This window comes from Sinohyriopsis cumingii, chromosome 17, assembly GCF_028554795.1.
Source record: "Sinohyriopsis cumingii isolate HCF-2022 chromosome 17, ASM2855479v2, whole genome shotgun sequence".
NCBI classification, from domain to species: Eukaryota; Metazoa; Mollusca; class Bivalvia; order Unionida; family Unionidae; genus Sinohyriopsis; species Sinohyriopsis cumingii.
The window spans coordinates 81241499-81263089 of NC_142977.1; the positions used below are offsets into that span (position 1 = coordinate 81241499).

Sequence of the window (21591 nt, forward strand, 5' to 3'; positions counted from 1 at the left end):
AGCTTCCTGGGACATTTTTATTTTAGCTTTATGACATCAGTACACACCCACAATATCACCGAATGAGCAGAACAAACTTATTATCAATTAACAGAATGCTACAATCCATGTTTGTTACAAGCACAAGCTAATGTGCATAGCTAACTGTACAATGTGTGGCTAACTGTACAATGTGTGGCTAACTGCACAATGTGTGGCTAACTGCACAATGTGTGGAAGAGACTTTTAAATACTTAATTTATTTAATATTCAATGTGACATTGAATTGGTAGTATTTGGTGCATGTGTAGACTTACTGAAGTGGGCATTTTGTTTAATGTGAATTAAGTACTAGATTGAAAAATGCTTAATTAATTAGGGTGTCAGAAATGAACATGTTAGACTAAGATCAAATTTATTACCATATACATTGGTAAACAAATACATCATTTCATATCTCACATCTCAGTGCTAATAAAAACCCACTCAATCTATCCTGTGATACTGGACTTAATCTTGCATGGGAACAGACATACAGACAGATGGACATACAGACTGACAATAGAACAGTTGGATGTGCACACAGACACCAAATAAATTACCATGTCGAGTTTCCACAGAGACACGCATAATAAAAACTAACACTAACACCGACTGTAAAGAGAGAGAGATTGATGAAAATATGACCTCATTCTCTTCAATTGAGCCATTGTGCTTTCAAAGTTTCTCAGCAAAGGCTGTCTCAACCAAGAACAGCAATATGGTTCTATTTACATAGGAGATATAAACAAGTTTTCCATGGAACAGGTTGCCTTGCCTGAGAACAGTAATACGATTCTACTTACATAGAAGATATAAATAAGTGTTCCATGGCAAAAGTTGTCTCATCAAAGAATAGCATTAGGATTCTGCTTACACAGGTAAAACTAAAAGTCATGTTAGATAAGGATACAAAATTTCAGGCATACATTATTACACCAATGTTTCAGTTCACAAAAGAAAACAATGTAGCAGACATGCAATTTTTAGAAACTAAAACCAACTACTAACTTGATGATATTGTTACACAAGGAAAGTGACATTTATTCCCAAATAAAAATTAGCTTTTCCTGTCTACATTGATAGAAATACCTATACCTGTCCATCTTGGATTTGCTGCAGAATCTGAGAGGCAAGACCTCTTAGTACAAATTTTCTCCCCAGCATGACAAATGCAATCATTACAGTCCAGCTTGAAATGACTACCATGATCTGGAAAACAGAATGAAACATTCATGTGTAATCAAAACTATGTAAATAAAGCAACTTCATAATGAAGCTGGTGAAGCATACAGTCTTTTAGCCAAGTGTTCAATCAATATTCACATGGAAATTATTATTTGTGTGTATCTGACAATGACTTTTATTTAGTATTTAAGGCCACTGCCAATACACAATTAATGTTATTTCATATTTTAAGACCAGTGGCCCATATACAATTCATGTTATTTAGTATCTAAGGCCAGTGGCCCTTATACAATTCATGATATTTAGTATCTAAGGCCAGTGGCCCATATACAATTCATGTTATGTAGTATCTAAGGCCAGTGGCCCTTATACAATTCATGTTATTTAGTATCTAAGGCCAGTGGCCCATATACAAGTCATGTTATTTAGTATCAAAGGCCAGTGGCCCTTATACAATTCATAGGCCAGTGGCCCATATACAATTCATGTTTTATAGTATCAAAGATCAGTGGCCCTTATACAATTCATGTTATTTAGTACCTAAGGCCAGTGGCCCATATACAATTCATGTTATTTAGTACTGAAGGCCACACGTAATGAAGCATAAATCTAAGAGTTATTTGTGTTTACATGACCTGTATAAATGACTTGCTATTTTATTAAATTACTCACTGATTCAAAGTATCACATATACCAGCTAATAAGTTGGGCTCAAGTGCAAACTTCAAAGATGCAGATAACTGTCGCATAATGCATTGGCAGATCTGGATCTATGCAGTTTTGTTAGGAGAATTCGGTAGAACAAACAAAACATAGACTCTGATGTGCTAGCACATTGCAATGCTTTAATCAGGAAATCATTCAGTACATATACTGCATTCAAAATGAACATTTCCACTGCAGTTTTCACAGTGCTCTACACCTTCCACACATTTGCTCACCTTTAATATGCCTAGGACTGATGCTGCAAGACTGTTTCTTGATGCAGAGTATGGATTTACAGTGACTGATACTCTGAGTATGCCCACAATGACAAGTCTTGTATTGCTGACACTCGTCCTCAGTAGACTCGTCCAATTCTGAGTGCTCTGGAATCACCACATATGTGTTTGTTGGCACATACACTGTTGAGACTTGACCCAACTGGCATGCTGAAATTCAAATATATCTAGTATTATTATTATACAAACTACTATTAGTGTTACGTAATTTGTCAGCACATGTATACAAAGTGGAGACCTTAAACAGTGTTCTATATATGCAGATAGAGTTATGCAGCAGCCCGCCCCCAACCCTGTACACCCCAATCCACATTTCTGGCACTGATTTGTACCTGTGCTGCCCTGCCTCATTTCTAAGTCTGATGTCCTGTATATCTGCAGCACTGTGATACTTCCAGATCAGTATCTTGTCTCTCTTTTATATGACAAAATATGGTGGGCTAATTTTGTTTCTTTCTAAACATCTAAGAAAAGTAACATTTGCAGACAAAAGCAAATGGCTTATTCACTGGCTCTAGAAGAACAAAAACTATAATTCAGTGTTACATAAGTTATATTATAATACTTTCTGTATGTTTCAGATACTAAAAGTTTGGGCACCAAGATAATTTTTATACATTGTAATATATATTCATAGTATGAAAATAATTATATTTATGGACACAAATGTAGTTCCAGAAAGAGGATGTTAGGATTGATGATCATCAGATATAGCCCCAAGAAGTTACACGTATAAACCAAATGGCTGAAAATCTGGATAACCACATCTACTTTTATTAGGCTATTGATACTGATATAATTAATAGCATTTATCAAGTTTATAACTCAGAGAATAAAATCTCAATCGTAAACTCATTATAATATGTCACTTTTTATTAAAGAGTAAACCGTTAATGTTTTTATGTCAAAGATTTTTTGAACACTTCCATTACAGATAATAATAAAATCTACACCTGGTAAAGTAACACTCACAATCTAGTAATTAGTTTCAGTGGACTGTCATGAATTTTGAAAAAAAAAGATGACCTAGCATATGAAGTCCTTTAAAAAGTCCTTTTTTCATATACAGGATTGAACATCTACCCTCCTATCTGCTACCAAAATAACAACTGCTTTAACTATCTGGAAAATTTGCATCAAGGTTTGTCGTATCAAACCTTTTTTCATTTTGGTTTTATTTAGTGACACACTCTATGACCAATATCAATTATCTTTAAGCAGATTTTTTGCTTCATGTGTGAAGCTGTGATTTTCAATACATGAACTGAAATAATCAATGTCAGCTTTCATTCATTAATGTACATGTCTGATTGCTTTCTTGTTTAAGAGATATCTTAATACTGTATATGTGTGAATTTTGTTACATGTGCCGAGTGTGCGCAAATGAAACTGAATTGCTAATTTAAATGTTTCCATTATCAGATAAAGCAAGAAATTTATATATATTTAAAGGATTTCTAATGAACAAGAATGTATTTATTAGCATTCAATAGCACATCAGCACAATAATAAAAGACTACTTGGTATCAACTGAAAGCAAATAGTCTAATGATGTAAAAATGAGGAATTACACAAACAAAAATTTGTTCACACGGGTAAAAAGAGGCACACTTGATTTTCACTACCTGGTACACTACTGCATGTTAACTCCTATTACTTAATGTTATTTATTCCTAGCTTAAATGTCATGTACAAGAAATGCACACTATACCAAGTTAAAGCTTAAAATTACTGCATACATTCCAGTCGCCTATTTGACGCTTTAGAGTCTTCAGCTTTTGACTTCAGAATCTAAAACTAAAACTTGAAAATAATAATGCATAGTACCCCTCAAACAAGGGTTCTAAATATTAAAGCAGTTGGGTTTGAAGAAATGACAGTTAGATCAGATGACGAAGTATGCTGGAAAAATATAGCAGATGAGAAAGGAAACAAATGTTTGTGTGAACTTTTTATGTAGAAAATTGAGAGAAAGTGAATTGGAAACGAAAGTGAAAGTAAATAACTCAGAAAAAAATAAAAAGTGCAACAGAATACCTGTTGTTCTGGTAGGTTGGTAAATTTGGTCGTGATAAAAGGTACCGACCTTGACCAACATCATAATGACTCCCAAATAAATAGGTGTCTCTCCCGTCTCCAATGCAAGCCATCTACAAAGTTCAGTCAAGTTTGGTTGTACATAACTGAAGTATCTTTGTGGAAATAAATTCTCCTTCCACAGTACCGGTAACTGTGACCTCTACATTTGACAGAATGACCCCAAAATGAATCTGTATTTCTTGTTTCAAACACAAGCTATGTGCATAGTTTGGTCAATGGAAGTGATAAAAACAACATACTGTATGAAAATCAGTTTTCATCTTAGAGTCACTATTGCCTTGACCATATGATCACAAAATCGATGAGTCTTTTATAATTTCAAAATTCAAGAACTTTACACAGTCTGGTCATGGTGTCTGGAACACAAGTCTAGTTAATGTGAGTATACAGTTTTCCTTCATTTAGTTTCTGCGACCTTGATCATTGGACTTTTGAACCCAATATTAATAGGTTTGTCCCCAAATGCATTCTACTTGCAAAGTTTGGTACATGGTGGAGAACTCGAGAAATGAAATAGGGAAAAGAATGATCAAGACAGACAGATGGACATCCAAATATGATAAACTTTGCCTTATTATGGCTGGAATTTAATAATATATCATTAACTTATTTTCTTGCTCGTAATTAATGCCCCTGTAATTTCAATAATGCTTTTTTATAAAAACATAACTGAGACATTGACACGAGACATAGACAGACACTGAGCCATTCTTAACAGGTGAAATAATTGAGCTCTGAAAGAGCTGTTTTACCTTTTTGACAGACGTAGGGCTTACAGTCAGCTGGGTGTTTGCACCTTCGCCGATGGATATGGCAAATCTCCCCTTTAGCACATGGATTTGGATGGCAGGGTGTTGTAATCTCATTTTGGTTTGCTTTACTGACTACCTTCTCTTCTAAATATGGCAAAAACAAAAATAGGTAAGCTGTGAGCAAGAATGAATCGTCATAATCTGGGTGAAAAGCTACGTAGAATAGGAATTATTAACAAAACAATATGTTCTTCTATATTGTATCATAAACGTCATTCACTCTCATTACTTAAATACATTTACTGCAAGTTCCCTTCTTTCCAAATACCTGTTTGTTTGCTGGATTATTAGGGGATAGTGGGTTAACATCAACACTATCCGTTGGTTCTTTTATATCTCAGTGGAAAGAAGAACAGGAATGTAATGACATATTTTTGAGGAAGTTGTGAAAAATTAGTTGGTTATGAAACATTTATAAGAAAAAAAATTCTGTGGAACACTATCTTTTGCCTTCTCTGCAAAGGAATATTCCAAATACCCATACACAGCAAAGTAAATGGAGAAAGAAAATAGGTTACTGTAATAAACATTAGCGTGTTGTGAGAGTACCATCCACTAAAATAAATACATCAGAGTTTAATGACTAAATATACAACAGCTTCAGAGAAACTAAGTGAAATGGAGACACTTAACACTGACATCTACACCACCACCAACAATAACATCAATAATAATGCCCTCATAAATGTGATATCTATGCCCACCTATATCTCATGCGTAAGATAAAATTCTGATCCGTGCAACAAATTATTTCCTTTCTCTGTTTATTATTTTCACTACTGCAGACTGATCATGCATCAAGACAATGACTCAGACATATGAATGATGGAATTTACCCCACTGCATGTTTCTAGATACTAACAAAACAAGAATTCCACAGAACATTTTCATATTTTAACTCATTCCAATGCATATTCCAATACACCCATCAGTCACTGGACTGTAACAAGTGGATCACTGTGACCACTTTCTGCATACAGTTCAGGACTGTAGATAGAGCTATGTAGGCAAAAAGTTAAATGCAATGAAAAATGGAAGTTTAATACCTATTTGAACAACTACAACACCAACAATAATGGAACTACTCTGTCTCGCCTAGGCTTTATAGGAAACACAATGAGTATATACTGTTTACAAATTTTGGAAATAAGCTGATACTAAAGTGATGAGGGTAGCCATGTTTCTCTACTCTCACAAAGTGATATTAAAGTGTTGCATTTGTAATTTACATAATAAAGTAGTTTAGCTCTTCACACCCTTGTATGTCTTTTTTTATCAAAAGTTTATTTATAAATCAATAAAAATTTTGTTTAAAAGCTTTTAACATTTACCTGTAAATTGCTGGACAGAAATGCAGGACTTCTCATTATCCAATGGAAGCAGAGAGTTACACAGGTTCTGAATCGTTTGTCCTGATGTCAACCGAGAATGGTCTGCACACTGGTTTAATATGTAAACACAATCCTCCCTGGTACAGAAAAGGTACAATTACAAAATCAAACCACATTATCAATATGGCATGAAACACTCTCAATAAGTAACATGATAAAAATTCTACTTTCTGTTTCTGAAGATTTGATCCATTAAGCTCTTGACCTGAGACCTAAAGAACCATGAATCTTTTGAGATATTCTTATATGCTGACAAATCAAGATGTTGACTGGGTATAAAGTCTAGACAAGAGTCAAACGAAGGTCTGATGCTTTAATGGCCATTTTGTCTCTTCTTTTATCCTTTCTAACTGCCAAGTATTGTAGTCATTTCAGATACTCTTCAGAAACTCCAACATAAAAAATTTTGCAACAAAAATTTATTTCCTTGTATGTATGAGCTAACTCGTTATCCCTGAGCCAAACTGCTAGGCTGTCCCCTACAGTATACAGGTACAAGGATCACCATTATTCCAAGCCAAACTGCTAGGCTGTCCCCTACAGCATACAGGTACAGGGACCACCATTATTCCAAGCCAAGCAGTTAGGTACGGCATACAGGTATGGGGATCACCATTATTCCAAGCCAAACTGCTAGGTTGTCCCCTACAGCATACAGGTACAGGGATTGGCATTATTCCAAGCCAAGCAGTTAGGTAGTCCCCTACAGCATACAGGTACAGGGATGAGCATTATTCCAAGCCAAGCAGTTAGGTAGTCCCCTACAGCATACAGGTACAGGGATTGGCATTATTCCAAGCCAAGCAGTTAGGTAGTCCCCTACAGCATACAGGTACAGGGATCACCATTATTCCAAGCCAAACTGCTAGGCTGTCCCCTACAGCATACAGGTTCAGGGATCGTCATTATTCCAAGCCAAACTGCTAGCTTGTCCCCTACAGCTTACAGGTACAGGGATTGCCATTATTCCAAGCCAAACTGCTAGGTTGTCCAATACAGCTTACAGAAAAAGGGATCACCATTATCCCAAACCAAACAGCCCAGTAGTCCCCACAAGCTTACATGTACAGGGATTATCATTATCCTCTGAGCCATGCAACTAGTTCCCTACAGCATAAAGAGACAGGGATTACAAGTAGCCCATAAGCCAAACAGCTAGGTAGTCCCCTGCAGCATATAGGAAGAGGAATCTCCACTATCCCAAGTCAAACAGGTAGTTACCTAAAGCATATAGGTAAAGGGATCCCCATTATCCCAAGTCAAACTGCTAGGTAGTCGCCTACATCATATAGGTAAAGGGATCCCCATTATCCCAAGTCAAACTGCTAGGTAGTCCCCTACAGCATATAGGTAAAGGGATCCCCATTATCAAAAGTCAAACAGCTAGGTAGTCGCCTACAGCATATAGGAAGAGGAATCCCCACTATCCCAAGTCAAATAGTTAGGTAGTTACCTAAAGCATATAGGTGAAGGGATCCTCACTATCCCAAGTCAAACTGCTAGGTAGTCCCCTAAAGCATACAGGTAAAGGGATCCCCATTATCAAAAGTCAAACAGCTAGGTAGTCCCCTACATCATATAGGTAATGGGATCCTCATTATCCCAAGTCAAACTGCTAGGTAGTCCCCTAAAGCATATAGGTAAAGGGATCCCCATTATCAAAAGTCAAACAGCTAGGTAGTCCCCTACATCATATAGGTAAAGGGATCCTCATTATCCCAAGTCAAACTGCTAGGTAGTCCCCTAAAGCATATAGGTAAAGGGATCCCCATTACCAAAAGTCAAAGAGCTAGGTAGTCCCCTACATCATATAGGTAAAGGGATCCCCATTATCCCAAGTCAAACAGCTAGGTAGTCCCCTACATCATATAGGTAAAGGGATCCCCATTATTTCAAGTCAAACAGCTAGATAGTCCCCTACAGCATATAGGTAAAGGGATCCCCATTATCAAAAGTCAAACAGCTAGGTAGTCCCCTACAGCATATAGGTAAAGGGATCCTCATTATCCCAAGTCAAACTGCTAGGTAGTCCCCTAAAGCATATAGGTAAAGGGATCCCCATTATCAAAAGTCAAAGAGCTAGGTAGTCCCCTACATCATATAGGTAAAGGGATCCCCATTATCCCAAGTCAAACAGCTAGGTAGTCCCCTACATCATATAGGTAAAGGGATCCCCATTATTCCAAGTCAAACAGCTAGGTAGTCCCCTACAGCATATAGGTAAAGGGATCCCCATTATCAAAAGTCAAACAGCTAGGTGGTCCCCTACAGCATATAGGTAAAGGGATCATAATTAACCCCTGAGTCAGGCAGCTAGTCAGTCTGCTACAACTTACAAGTAGTGCAGTCAGCTAATGTGGTGAGTCTTATCAATGCCTATATCCTTGAAGCGCAATAATATTTGACTGATTAAGCTATTAGGAAGAATTTGGTTGTATTTTGCTTTGTATTCCTTCAAGTATTCTCTGACTGGGCAAAATTCTTCTAAACAAAATTATCAATATAATGGTATAGATTCCATGCAAAATGCAGATATAAGGAGCTCATGCAGAATGGTAAAGAGTGATTAACTCTACAATATTGGTTATCTTGGCATAAATAATCCATTAATCCATATATAATTCCATGAAAAACATTGTGGCAACCATGGATAAAAAGGTGTAGGAGAAAATGAAGTTTATAAGTATTCAAGCTATGACTGATGACTGATGACAAATTTTTAATGAGTAGGTTGTTGGATTACAGACTTGCTATTCAATAGCACTTGTGATATTTACTGATGTTGTCACATTGCAAGTTCCTCAGCCAACACTGTAAAAATTTAAAAGCTTAGTATAACCAGTAAATGAATAAAAATTCACTACCGTAATATTTCCAGTAAACATAACCTTGTCACATTTACCAGTGACTTTGCATGTGGTGTAACCATTTTACTCATAAAATGTATTGGTTCTACAGAATAGTACTGACCTGCAGATAGGAAGAGGGCTGGGTTTTCTGTGAAACGGTTGAATCTGCAGTGCACAGGCTATAGCTTTCCACATCTCTGGTTCACAAAAACGAATGTCTGCAATAAGAATTGAATAAATAACTAGAAATATGTTTTTGGAAAATGGATGCTCAGGTGCCTGAAAATAGATCTAAATGCACAACTTAACTGAGATGAGATTGTTGGACAGATGGACAGAAAAACATAATATACCTAACACAGTGATAGTGAGGCATATAAATTATTGGCACCACTATGAGTGGTATACACCATTTTGTTACTTAACACCTTTATAATCAAGAGTTGTTTTATCTGGCAATAAGGATGGATATGAAAATTCGAATTCAAAATTTCTGTAGTTTAAAGAGCTTAGATAAGTGTATGTGTGTGTCATGTGTCATTTGGATTTTGTAATGTAGCTTTAACAATTTTTCAGTCATATCGCTATGATGTCTGCAGTGTGGCAGTTTATAGTGATGTACCAAACAAAGATTTTGAATCGAGGATGAACAATCCATCTTTTGGAGCTCTGAAACAAAATGTAGGGAATGGATATGAAACAGAAAATGGAGAAAGAACTATCCATCTGGTAAACGCATGTGAGATTTGGATTTTTAACATAGCTTTAAAAAAATTTCAGTCATAGCGTTATGATATATGCAGTGTGGCAGTTTATAGTGATGTCTAGCACTGAGGTATCATGCCACAAACATATAGCATGATGTCCCACCCAGTCACATTATCCTGACACCAAGCCGACCAGTCCTAACACTAACCTTTTGATGCTGAGCGCCTAGCAAGATGGATGCTAGTACTATTTGTATAAGTCTTTGGTACGATTCAGCCAGGGTTTGAACTGCGATATCCCACATCTAACCACTAGGCCACTGGAGCAGTCTAAGTGTATGTGTGAAAGGTACTCTTGAAGTATCATATATACTTGCTTATATGTCGAATCCAAATGTAAACAACATAGATTCTGATCTGCTGTACCATAACGCTCTTTCAGTTCAGGATCTATCCTGCTGTTCTACTGATTACTCCTAACCAGCTCTACAGACCAAGATCTGCATATGCATTATGCAATGGCAGAGCTAAGCATGCGGTTTGCTGTTAGATCAGCCCTAAACACGAGTACATATGGTAGTGGTGATGAATACTGCAAAAAATACAGGTAAACAAGGACAAGCTGAGCATATTAAAGCATTTTACCTCTGACTGGTATTTTCAACTGAGGAAGACTAATTTCTCCCTTTTCCCACAATTCTATATCTTTCTTAGCTGCTTCATCAGCCTGCGCATCACATCTTCGGAAAAGTTCTGTGGGATGGTTGTTGAAATTAGTACAGTACTTCAAACCTGAGCATCCCATGCGGAATGGTTCATCAACTGAAAAAGAATTTTCTGTGTAATTCTGATACGTGATCATAAATGATCAACCTTGTTGCTGTTATTTGTATTATTATTATCATCATTATTATTATTATTTTATTATTATTATTATTACAATAGTACCTTCATACAATGAACGTTCTGAACTCAAACAGATTGCTTGTTATAATGAATGTCATTTGAATAATGTTAATAAAGATATGATACCAAGTATAATGTTTTCTTTCAACAATACTGTTTAACTTTTGATAGAAAAATTCGAAATTTTCTTTTTTATTTATTTTAATTTTTATACTTATGGTAAAAGGGAAGAGAGCAGTTTAGAATCACATATAACGAAGAGTATATAACAACGGTGAGCTGTATTATTAGCACGATTCTGGACATAATATGGTATTACTTGAACCACATGATTAAAATCATATCATTGCATAACAGAAAGGGTTCAAAGAAAAAAGATGAAGCTTGGCTTTATGTCTTGATTTCCTTTTCAAAACCATTATTTAATGAGTTTTGATATCCCCCCCCCCCATGCCACTGTTCTATATATTATGCTATTCTCATTATAACACAGTTTCACAGATGTGATGGTTTCTGTATAATGCAGTTTGGTAATAAAGCAGTCGGCAATAACAGACCCCAGTTATGTTATAATGAGGTAGAGTTGTATTATTATTATTATTATTATTATTAGTATTAGTATTATTAAACTGTACCAGAAGCAACACATTAAAATTAAGGAAATAAATCCAGATTTATACCAAGAATAGAGGAAATGTAAACTCTAAAAATTCAATTTGTGTGTCAACAATTTCTAAATATCAAATTTTGCTCAAAATAGATGAAGTTGGTCATCTTAAATTCAGTGAGTTGAGCATTAATTTTAATTGGAAAAACTAACAGTGTACCACATATACCATACAAAGAATAACATAAATTTTCATAGCTATTTCAGCTAAAAATTTAATGTATGCCTAGAATGAAAAGATAAATTCGGGGAATTGTGTTGTTACAACAGCTGAAGAATAATCATCACTACTTTAAAAACAAAGTGACTGACATTCTACCAGTATGAATGAATTTCCAGGAATTCAGGATAACCAAATTTCTTTTTAACTACTGTGAATTGATACCATCTCTGAACAATAACAGGACAGGGTTCATACTGAACTCTGAATCATAAATTCAAAGACCTTTCCCAAACTTTCAAAGACCACAAACAGATTTCCAAGACCTATTTTTGCTACCATTTTCTATAATGTTATATGAGAAAACAATGAATGCAAAATACTCCAATATTGTTTAATGATGAAATTCAAAACTATCATTAATTTCCTAAACTTGCTTTATAATAATCCGGAAGATAGGTTAACATTCACTGTTAATTCAGAAATATGTAACTTATGCATCAGATTTAATACAAAATAAACTGTTCTCTTAACAGACATCAGCACTGCTTTAAATGCATTATTAAAGTTGCTGTATTTTCTCTTCAACCATTTTGGAAAGAGAAGCCATCACTGTCATCTTTTCCACTGCTCTTCTCCTAAGAGCATTTGACTCTGTGACAAGCACAAGGAGTCCTTTCAACTCTGCTTCTTCTGCCTTCTGAACAGAGGAAGCATGTAGGCTGGCAATGTCAGCTTCAAGATGCAGCTTTGGGGCTTTAAGTTCTTCCACTTCATCCATGGCTAACTCTCGTTTCTTTCCTTTTCTGATTTTCTCCTCCTCCTCTGCTTTCTTCTTATCCAGATAGGCATGGTACTTAATATCTTGCAAAGGAGGCATATATCGTTTCATTGCTAATGAAGATTTCCACAGGTCCGCCTGCTTTTCTCATTGTGTCAATGATTAGCCTTTGAGTCAACTGAATCATGGCTTATAATTTATAACCTGACTGTGACCTTAGTGGCACTAATACTAATACTGGTATCCCCTGCACCTTTCATGCTTTACAGACTTTCCATACTAACAGGGCACCATATTCCATACATTGTGGGCTACTTTATTTCCATCAGACAGCATAATGATGCAAATCATCCTATTCGGTAACTGCTGGATAATTCTGTCAATTACCATAATGCAGAGAGTTTGGAATTATATCCCTTTGCACACATGAACATAGAAATTAAACTACTTGTTAAATCCATGTGAAAGGCAAATTTGTTGTTATCATTCTTTTTCTTTGCTTGATTCAACATTTTAAATGTCAGAAGCTGATGACATATGTATGTACATCTGTAGTCATGCTCACACCCCTTTAATGAAAATGGACTTGGCTAGGAACTGGAAATGGATCTCAAGCATGTCTTCTATTAGATTGAAAACTTCCAATAAGCATGAAACGCACAGATGATGATTGTGTTAGGGCCTCTCTTCTCAGTCAGGTTAGAAATTATAATTCAATAAATGAACTAAGTTCCTTGTACCTTTTATCAGATTAAAGGTTTCCATTATTTAAAATGGTATGGGGTTCAAACAAACAGGTTGGTATAGTCAGGATACACATCCAAATCTAACAACCTTTTATTTGTGATTATGTAAAGAAATTAAAAAATTTGGGTTTATTTCAATTTTCAAAGACTTTTAAAACCTCAAGGCAATCTGATCGATTTCCCCAAACTTCCAAGGCTCCAAGGCCTTGAAAATGCTAACACATTTTTCCCAAACTCTCAAAGACTGTACGAACCCTGCAGGAGTTTCCAGGCAGCAATCATGGCAGCCATATTGGATGCAAGGATGGCACCATTTTTATTGAGGCAAACAAGCATCACCAGATGTCTTTTGGTAAAAACCCTGTCAATATGACCATCCTTTCAAGACAAATGGTGATATTTTCAACATGACTGCCATGGTGACCATATTGGACATCTGATATACACAATTTTCATTTTTTACCAAGTTAAAACATCATAAGAAATCTTTGATTAAACTCGATCTTGATATAACGACCCATCTAGAAGGCATGGTAATAACAAAAATTTCAAAGTGGTTACCATGGTAGCCATATCAGAATTCAGATCTGAACCATTTTAACTTCAAACCAAGCTGACATCATAATAAGGCTTCAAGTCAAAACCCCATGTCAATATGACTTTCAGCTGAAGAGTGGCTATAACAAGACTTTCTACACACCTATCATGGTGGCCGTACTCAATATCCGATCAGCACCATTTTCAAGACATTTTGTGGGGAAAACATCATAACAGTATGATCATCTATAGAAGAGGAGTAGTGATAACGATTCTAAAGCTGGCCACTGTGGTGTCCATATTGAAGACCACATCAATACCATTTTCTTATGGGACCTACCAGACATAATAAGTCTTCATGTGAAAACCCTATGTTGATATGACTTTTTCTTTTGGAGGATTAGCAATAACAAGATTTTCAAGATGCCTGCTGTGGTGGCCACATTTGATGTCTGATCAGCACCATTAAAATATAGGACCAACTTTCAATGAAAACCTCATGTCAATATGACTTTTTCTTCAGCAAAAGAAAAAAAGATTTTTCAGTCATTATAGACATAAGATTCCTACAATTTTAATTTAAAATCAACTATACATCATAACAAGCCTTTTAGTGAAAACCCCATGTTTACATGAGAAGTAGCAAAATCAAAATTTCTGAAGGAGAATGCTATAATGGCAAGGCTACATTGGATATTTTAACAGCATTATTTCTATCTGGGACCAACTAGACCATGGGATGAATGCGCATGTTCATTTTCATGGCAATCTTTCAAAATAGTTTAGCTAGAGTAATGATAACAAACTTGTGCTAATGGACAAAAGTACAATGGCTGACAAACAACAGGTCATTTCATAAAAAGCTGTTCTGTATTTTGATTATTAGATTGGATATCCGAGCAGCACCATTTTGGCTACAATGTAGAACTAACTAGACCTTGGGATGAATGTGTGTGGATGACCAACATCATTAGCTCTTCTAGTCTATGACCAGTAGAGCTAAAAATCTCTCCCAGCAAGAATAAACAGCCTGGATTATTAATCTAAAAGAAATAAAGTATATCTAGGTCTGAAATACAATATGGTAACTGCAACATGTCTGTTCTGGGGATCACAGCACATGTATCATGGGGCCCAAAGAAATTTTAGAAAAATGCTCACCTTCTGTGAAGCAGCTGTACATGGACATGTCTATGGTGGCTATGGGGGAATTGAGGAAATGACAGTGCTTGTGGAATTCATTCCAACTGACAGACCAGCCAAAACTGTAGTTCTGTAATGAAAAGCAAATACTAATTTGTGACAGATCCATCATTTTTCTATCAGAGATTTCAAATTTAAAAATAAAAAAATGGTTCATTCAGCTAAAAATGGATATATTTTTATGTCATTCAGTGAAAACAGTACTATTTTAATTGGAAATGAAGGTGGGAGGGGAGTACAACTAAAGTTGCTCTCCCCTCACTAAACCAGAACCCCTCACTAGTCTGTCCTGGAATAGACTAAACAGTTAATTGCATGCTTATCAAAATTCAAACTCTACAAGGTATCATAGCATTTAAATTATTTTGTTATGTACTTCTTCACAATCCCTTGTTAAATACATGGTTCCAACAATTTTCTATAGATAAATTTCCAGGTCATTTCCAGGATGAAATTAATTTTTTCAAGGTTCATATATGACCATTACTGAATGTAAGTAAAGAACATTTTAGATTGTAAAACATGTATTTTCTCAATATAAAGAAGTTTTTCTTTCAAGACCCTCCAAAATATTTAAGTCAGAAAAGACGATCATGAACAAAACCACAAAATGTATCACATGAAATAAGTTTCATTAAAATCCTATAAATTGCCATGTAAAGTCATTTCAATGTACAGAATACAAATTCTAACTTTATTTTGCTGATGTGCATTATGTTGCTAAGTGGGAACAACATAATGATCATAAATTAGTTTTGTTTCCTTTTAAACTTTTAATTCTAAAGAATTCTATAGCAATATATATATATATATATATATATATATATATATATATATATATATATATATATATATATGCATCTTTTTAGGAAGTAAACAATTCCCATTACAGTATTTAAAAAAAACCCAATAAACTCAAATAATTAGAATCTTGTCTTGTAACGAAAAGAGTTTAACCCTGAATTTATCTGTGGCAATAAAATCCCAAACAAGATTTTTCAAAAAAATTAATCTTCTTAAGACGATCTGGTAAATAAATCCATCATTTAAAAACATTTTCAAAAAGGGTTGACTTAAATTTTGACAAAGACCTTCAAAATTATATACTGCTGTATAAACAAGGACTGAATTTTCTGTAAAATCAACTTATCTTCTTGGAATATGTTAAACCAGTCCCCAAACCTGTATTGATACAGGGGTTCATATAGATTTTAAAATATATAATACAACGGATGACAATTTCTCATTTCAGCTCTAAGATTCAACAATTTGGACTAGAAATTTGGCTTAAAATGAATAGCAGTCCACTTTCTAATCCAGGTTTCCTCCAAATATTCCCAACCCATTTTTCACACTTGGACATTTAGGTTGGGGTGTGGGGTCATTGCAACTGCATACCGAAATTTGGAATTTGCCACTTCCATGCGGTAGCGACATATGGTAGTCACATACCAGCACGCCTAGAAAATTGAAACTTATGTTATATCGACTTATACCTGCATGAAATCGATAGGAAAGTTATTTATTTTCTCAGAAATGGCAAGTATTGTAATCGTTATGTATTTAATTCTCTGACAGACTAGACGAAACTACAGCATAGATGAAACCTCACCTAGTACATGCCATTTACATTACTAGTCACATAACTTCACAAATCTCAAACGACGACATGATACCAACAAAAAACCTTTTTTTGTTATTGTACAGAAATTCAATTATATTAACTCATTCAGCCCTGATCCTGTCTATAGGCATGATCCGGTTTCTGCATTCATTGGCCAATCCTGCCTGTAGTAGTGGATTGTTTACTGCACTCAATGGCTAATCCCATCTCCAGGTTTGATGTGTGTAAGATACAATGTCTCTGATTGGTTACAAATATTTTTTTTCCAAGAACTAAACAACTATTAAACCAATCAGAAATGATTTTACTTTTGCTTGTGGAAATTTGAATTGCTCAGAAGCCAAGGGTTACTGTTTGAGAGCAGCTTCACTACATGTGTTCTGTTCATGAAAAATCATAAATGATTGCAGATGTAAGAGTGATTTTTGATCAGAGCAAAAATGAGGAGTTTCTCAGGTTTCATCTCGAAAATATTGAGCAAGCTGAGGAAAGATATGTTTGGCATTTGGATATTTTGCAAGATTTAGATTCGGACATAGAAGTTTCTGAGATTGAATCATCAGAAGATAAGGATCAGCAATGATGAAAAGTTTTTGCGGATAAACGTTGCACATAATTTTGTAAATAGTGTACAAGTTGTGAAAGACTTGGACAAATAGGGAGAAAAAAATATCACTGTGTAGACAAATTCATTTGGAATAAATGGTGAAAATTTCATGGATTTTAATTGGATATAAGAAGAGAAATTAAGGTAAGAGTGAATGCATGTGCACGATGTTTACAAAAATTTTCAAACAGGTAAAAACTCTTGGGCACAAGCAGCTAGACACAGCTTGGTGCTTCTGGGGCATAGCAGCAGAGACACTGATAACAGTGCTGGGGCTGAATGAGTTAAATGAAGGTCAGATACTTTTTGTAAAAACCAACAATCATGCCAGTCTGATTTATCAAGCAGACAGCACATGTCAACGTGACAATAACATAATAAAACAAAACTCCAGAAGTTGTTCTCCGAATATATAAATATGGACAATTTTATGTTCTTTCGTTTTTGTATTTTTATTACAACCAGCCATATATAAAAAAAATTATTTTTTTCTCTACAACATTTGAAAATGTAGGTTGTTAGATTTATGTACTCATGTGACTAGCAAAGCAACTTGCGAGTACCAGGTCACATTTCATCAATGCCGTAGTGTTATCTCATCTTTCAGCAGATTAAAGACATAATGATTTTAATACTCAAAATTTCTGAGAAAATAAGTAATTTTCATATCGATTTCATACATGTATCACTCGATCTAACAACATTTAAAGTTTGCAAAGCCATCTGGTAAGCAGTGCTTTGCTACTTCAATAATGGCCTCTTGTGATGCTAGAATGGTTTTCCTACCTTCCATGAAAGATGTGGATATTGAGCTGACTTTGAAAATAAAAGTCTAGTAGATGAATCTAATCCGATGAGTGCTTGGATTGACTCAGCATATATGTTTATTGCAAGCACCCAAATGATCCATACTGCACCCTCCAAATAGTCTGGTTTTAACTCAATGAATTTAACTCACAATCAGTTTAGTTATGACTCAATTACATGATTGTTTCAGGCATGAACTGGTGGCGGAAAATTCTCATTTTTTCCCCTGACTTTCATCAATACTTGTGATATTCAAGGACTTTTCACGGTCGTGAAAAAATTATAATATTGAGCAAGCTGAGGAAAGATATATTCCACGATTTCCTGGTAAGGTGGGTACCCTGTAAATAGTCTCCTTGCCCTATTCAGGAAACAAAAAACAAAGTTCATTATTACCAGTGAGCAATGGGCAGGGTATTCCTTAAGATTTGCACAAATAAGAATAGTTCCTCATGCTTGCTCATACAAGTGTTAATAAGTACAAAACAAAGTTTGTTTTGATTATTTAGACGAGTTTTTTAATTACATACACCTTTATTCTTGCAATATTTATCAGGATTTACATTCATGACATCATACACAATTTCCAAACCACTTCCTTGTACAATACCCCAGTGACCTCTATGCCCTTTCTCATGCAGTAACAACAACTCTATGCTAGCATTACAACAGAGATTATCACACATGGCACAGTCCGTTCATTTCTCTGTTAAATCTTAGCCTTTCATTAAGGTGGATATTATCAATGAATATTATCAGTCATATTTATATTTCACTGCAAATAATTCCTCTTTCATGCTTGTAATAGATGATGAATAATTAAGTTAATTAACAGTTGTGTTTATACAAGATTACTTGGTATAATCAAGTAGTACTTGGTGGTCTTCTGTCCATCTGCTATAGATAAAGTATTGAGAATACTAAAAGAATCAAATAACACCACATTAAAAAGTATCAAAGGGCAGAACATTGCTTGTAACTCAAATACCAAATATCCCTCTAAATATATTTAATTTTAATTAGAAATGTTTCAGTTCTTTTCTACTCATTACCTCTAAACAAAGTTCATAAAATATTTTGAGAAACATATTTTCAGCAATTACTTTTGAGGAATATTTTCTACTGAAATGATTCTGTATTGCTGAATTGCTACAGAGAAGGTGCACAACTGTTCAAGGGAGGTAACCAATCTGACTAACCATTTATACCCAGGATTAGATTTTGAGTTATGACCCTTTATATAACTTTGCCTGGCATTCCAATATCAAATACCAGATGCACATATCTAGTAGTATTTCACAGCATCCCAGCATTAAAGTGTCTATACAGTGCCAATTACATGAAATGCTCAAATAATGTAAGAAATAGATGAGAAAAAAATGGAAATGCACCAGAACTTTATGAAGATAAACCCATCCATATAAGTAAACATGAAGTGAACAAAGATCATATTATTAAAACGTACAGTAAAACTTTTTGTTACAGAAACTGAATTCACTCAAAAAGTCCAAGATTTAATTGGGAGAAATTACAGTTTCGTCATCAAATCCACATTATAAGTACTTTTGCCTCATAGGGTGGGAGCTAAACACAGACAGTGCGTTATTAAAAAAGCATAAACTAGTCTGAGTAAAATCCCTCCAAACAAAAAACATACAAAGTGCCTTCTTAAAATGTTTACAGCAAACACAATTTCAATCAAATGTCAAACTTCTGCTTTTATTTTACATAAATTTTATTGAGTTTTAACATCTTTAACTTGTTAAGTCTGAAAACTTTGTAGAAATAATTAATGGAGTGCTCCTATCATAGCATGCAAAGGAATTCATTCTGAGTAAAATAATACAGCTTAATACATTTCAGTACATCACACCAATTATTTTCATGGAAGCCAAAAATATCTTAAAATACCCAACTTACAACAGTGGGATTTATTTTGTACTGGTTAATACAATATTTTTATCCATAGCAAAATCAGCATTCTTTTTTTGCAAGATCATCAAATATAATCATAATTAGAGTTTTAAGTATTGTAATTTGTTATGTTCTCAAATCTTGTCTAAAAGATCTAAATAATGCTACAGTGTTTTATCTACCCATGCGTCATACATCAAATAGACTTTTCTTTTTTGATGCACAAAAGTCATCGACGGTACGTAAACTGATGCACCCCAATGTTATGTTTTGCTGATTAACACCAAACAATGGCTTGGTTTAAAAATCAATGCCAGTATGTAAACTGACGCACCATCCCAATATTATGTTTTGAAGATGAACACAAAATAAAGGTTTGCTCTAACTGGGAAGACACGCACATGTCAGTTTCTTACACTGATGTTATCATAACATTTAGAGTTACAAGTGAGTGTGGAGCCTGGAGCTGATCTTACGTTATCTGTAACTGTCACATCATTTGTAGCAACAGGATGTTAGAACCGTATAATCACCACCCACAAGAAAGAGGCGGAAAATAAACACGTGATTTTAAAGTGACTCTCTTGAGAAACTATTATTTTATGCGCATCCTTGTCATGCAATGAAGCAACAATTTCCATTCGCTCAAGTGTATGACTTGTGTTGATTCAAAATACTGTCAGCTTTCAACTGAAAATTGTATCCAAGGCAAAAAAATTAAAATAGATTGGAAACAAACAAAATTATAATTTGGACCGCGTTTTTACAACCGACCATCGATAATAGTATTGTTATCAAACCAGTAGAGCCTTCAACATCTAAATATGAGGTACCGGTTACTCGTACGAGAAAATGTAAAATTTTGTGCAGCAATAGTTGAAAATACTCGCTGGCTATGTTTTCAAAAAGAAGTTAAGTCGAGTGAAGAATGTGGCAGTGAAATTTTTTTATGTTTTGCCATATATGTACAGAGGTTAAAAAAAACTACATGACCAAATGTGCAAAAAAAATAAACTTATCAGAACAGTACACTGGCAAGACAAGCTTGGTAACCATAACACAAACTGCAGATTGAAGGTCCACAACACCAGGCAGATTTTAATGCAGGTTTACAAAACAAGACATAGCAGTGAAAGTGCTACTTAGGTCTGTACATTGGCTGAGTGTAGAAGACATCACTTTTTTAAAATACAGATCTCTTCCTAATTTAAAACATGATTTAACAGCTGCAGAAGTTTACGCCACTGGCATTTTGAATAATTCTGCCAATCAGTATGACTCAGCGGTACTGGAGAGTCTATCAAACATTGTTGAGGATAGTCTTACACGTGACCTGCAAAATTCGTCATTTGTGACAAAAATGACGTATGAAAGCACCAACAATAAATGGCCTGTCATATGAGCTCAGATTATTTCTGATGATATTAAACAATCAACATGATTTTTAACAAATATAGAATGTTCAGATGGTTCTGGCAAAGGAGTTTGCCTTATTGGCTTTAGTCACATTATATAACTAATATTTTTGTTGTGTATTTAGGCAATATAATTATTTTTTAAAATTACTGAAGAC

General features: G+C 34.8%; 1 protein-coding gene across 1 annotated transcript in view; it reads right to left on the reverse strand.

The window, feature by feature from the left end:
• The window catches only part of LOC149779321 (reversion-inducing cysteine-rich protein with Kazal motifs-like), a 202770-nt gene that overhangs the window by 30422 nt on the left and 150757 nt on the right, over positions 1-21591 (reverse strand). The window contains exons 10-16 of the mRNA XM_089939933.1: positions 15025-15136; positions 10712-10888; positions 9481-9577; positions 6451-6587; positions 5060-5203; positions 2148-2357; positions 1117-1230 (exon numbers count right to left, since the gene is read on the reverse strand). Of these exons, the coding sequence (XP_089796059.1) occupies positions 1117-1230; positions 2148-2357; positions 5060-5203; positions 6451-6587; positions 9481-9577; positions 10712-10888; positions 15025-15136 (991 nt within the window). The remainder of the gene's footprint in view (positions 1-1116; positions 1231-2147; positions 2358-5059; positions 5204-6450; positions 6588-9480; positions 9578-10711; positions 10889-15024; positions 15137-21591) is intronic.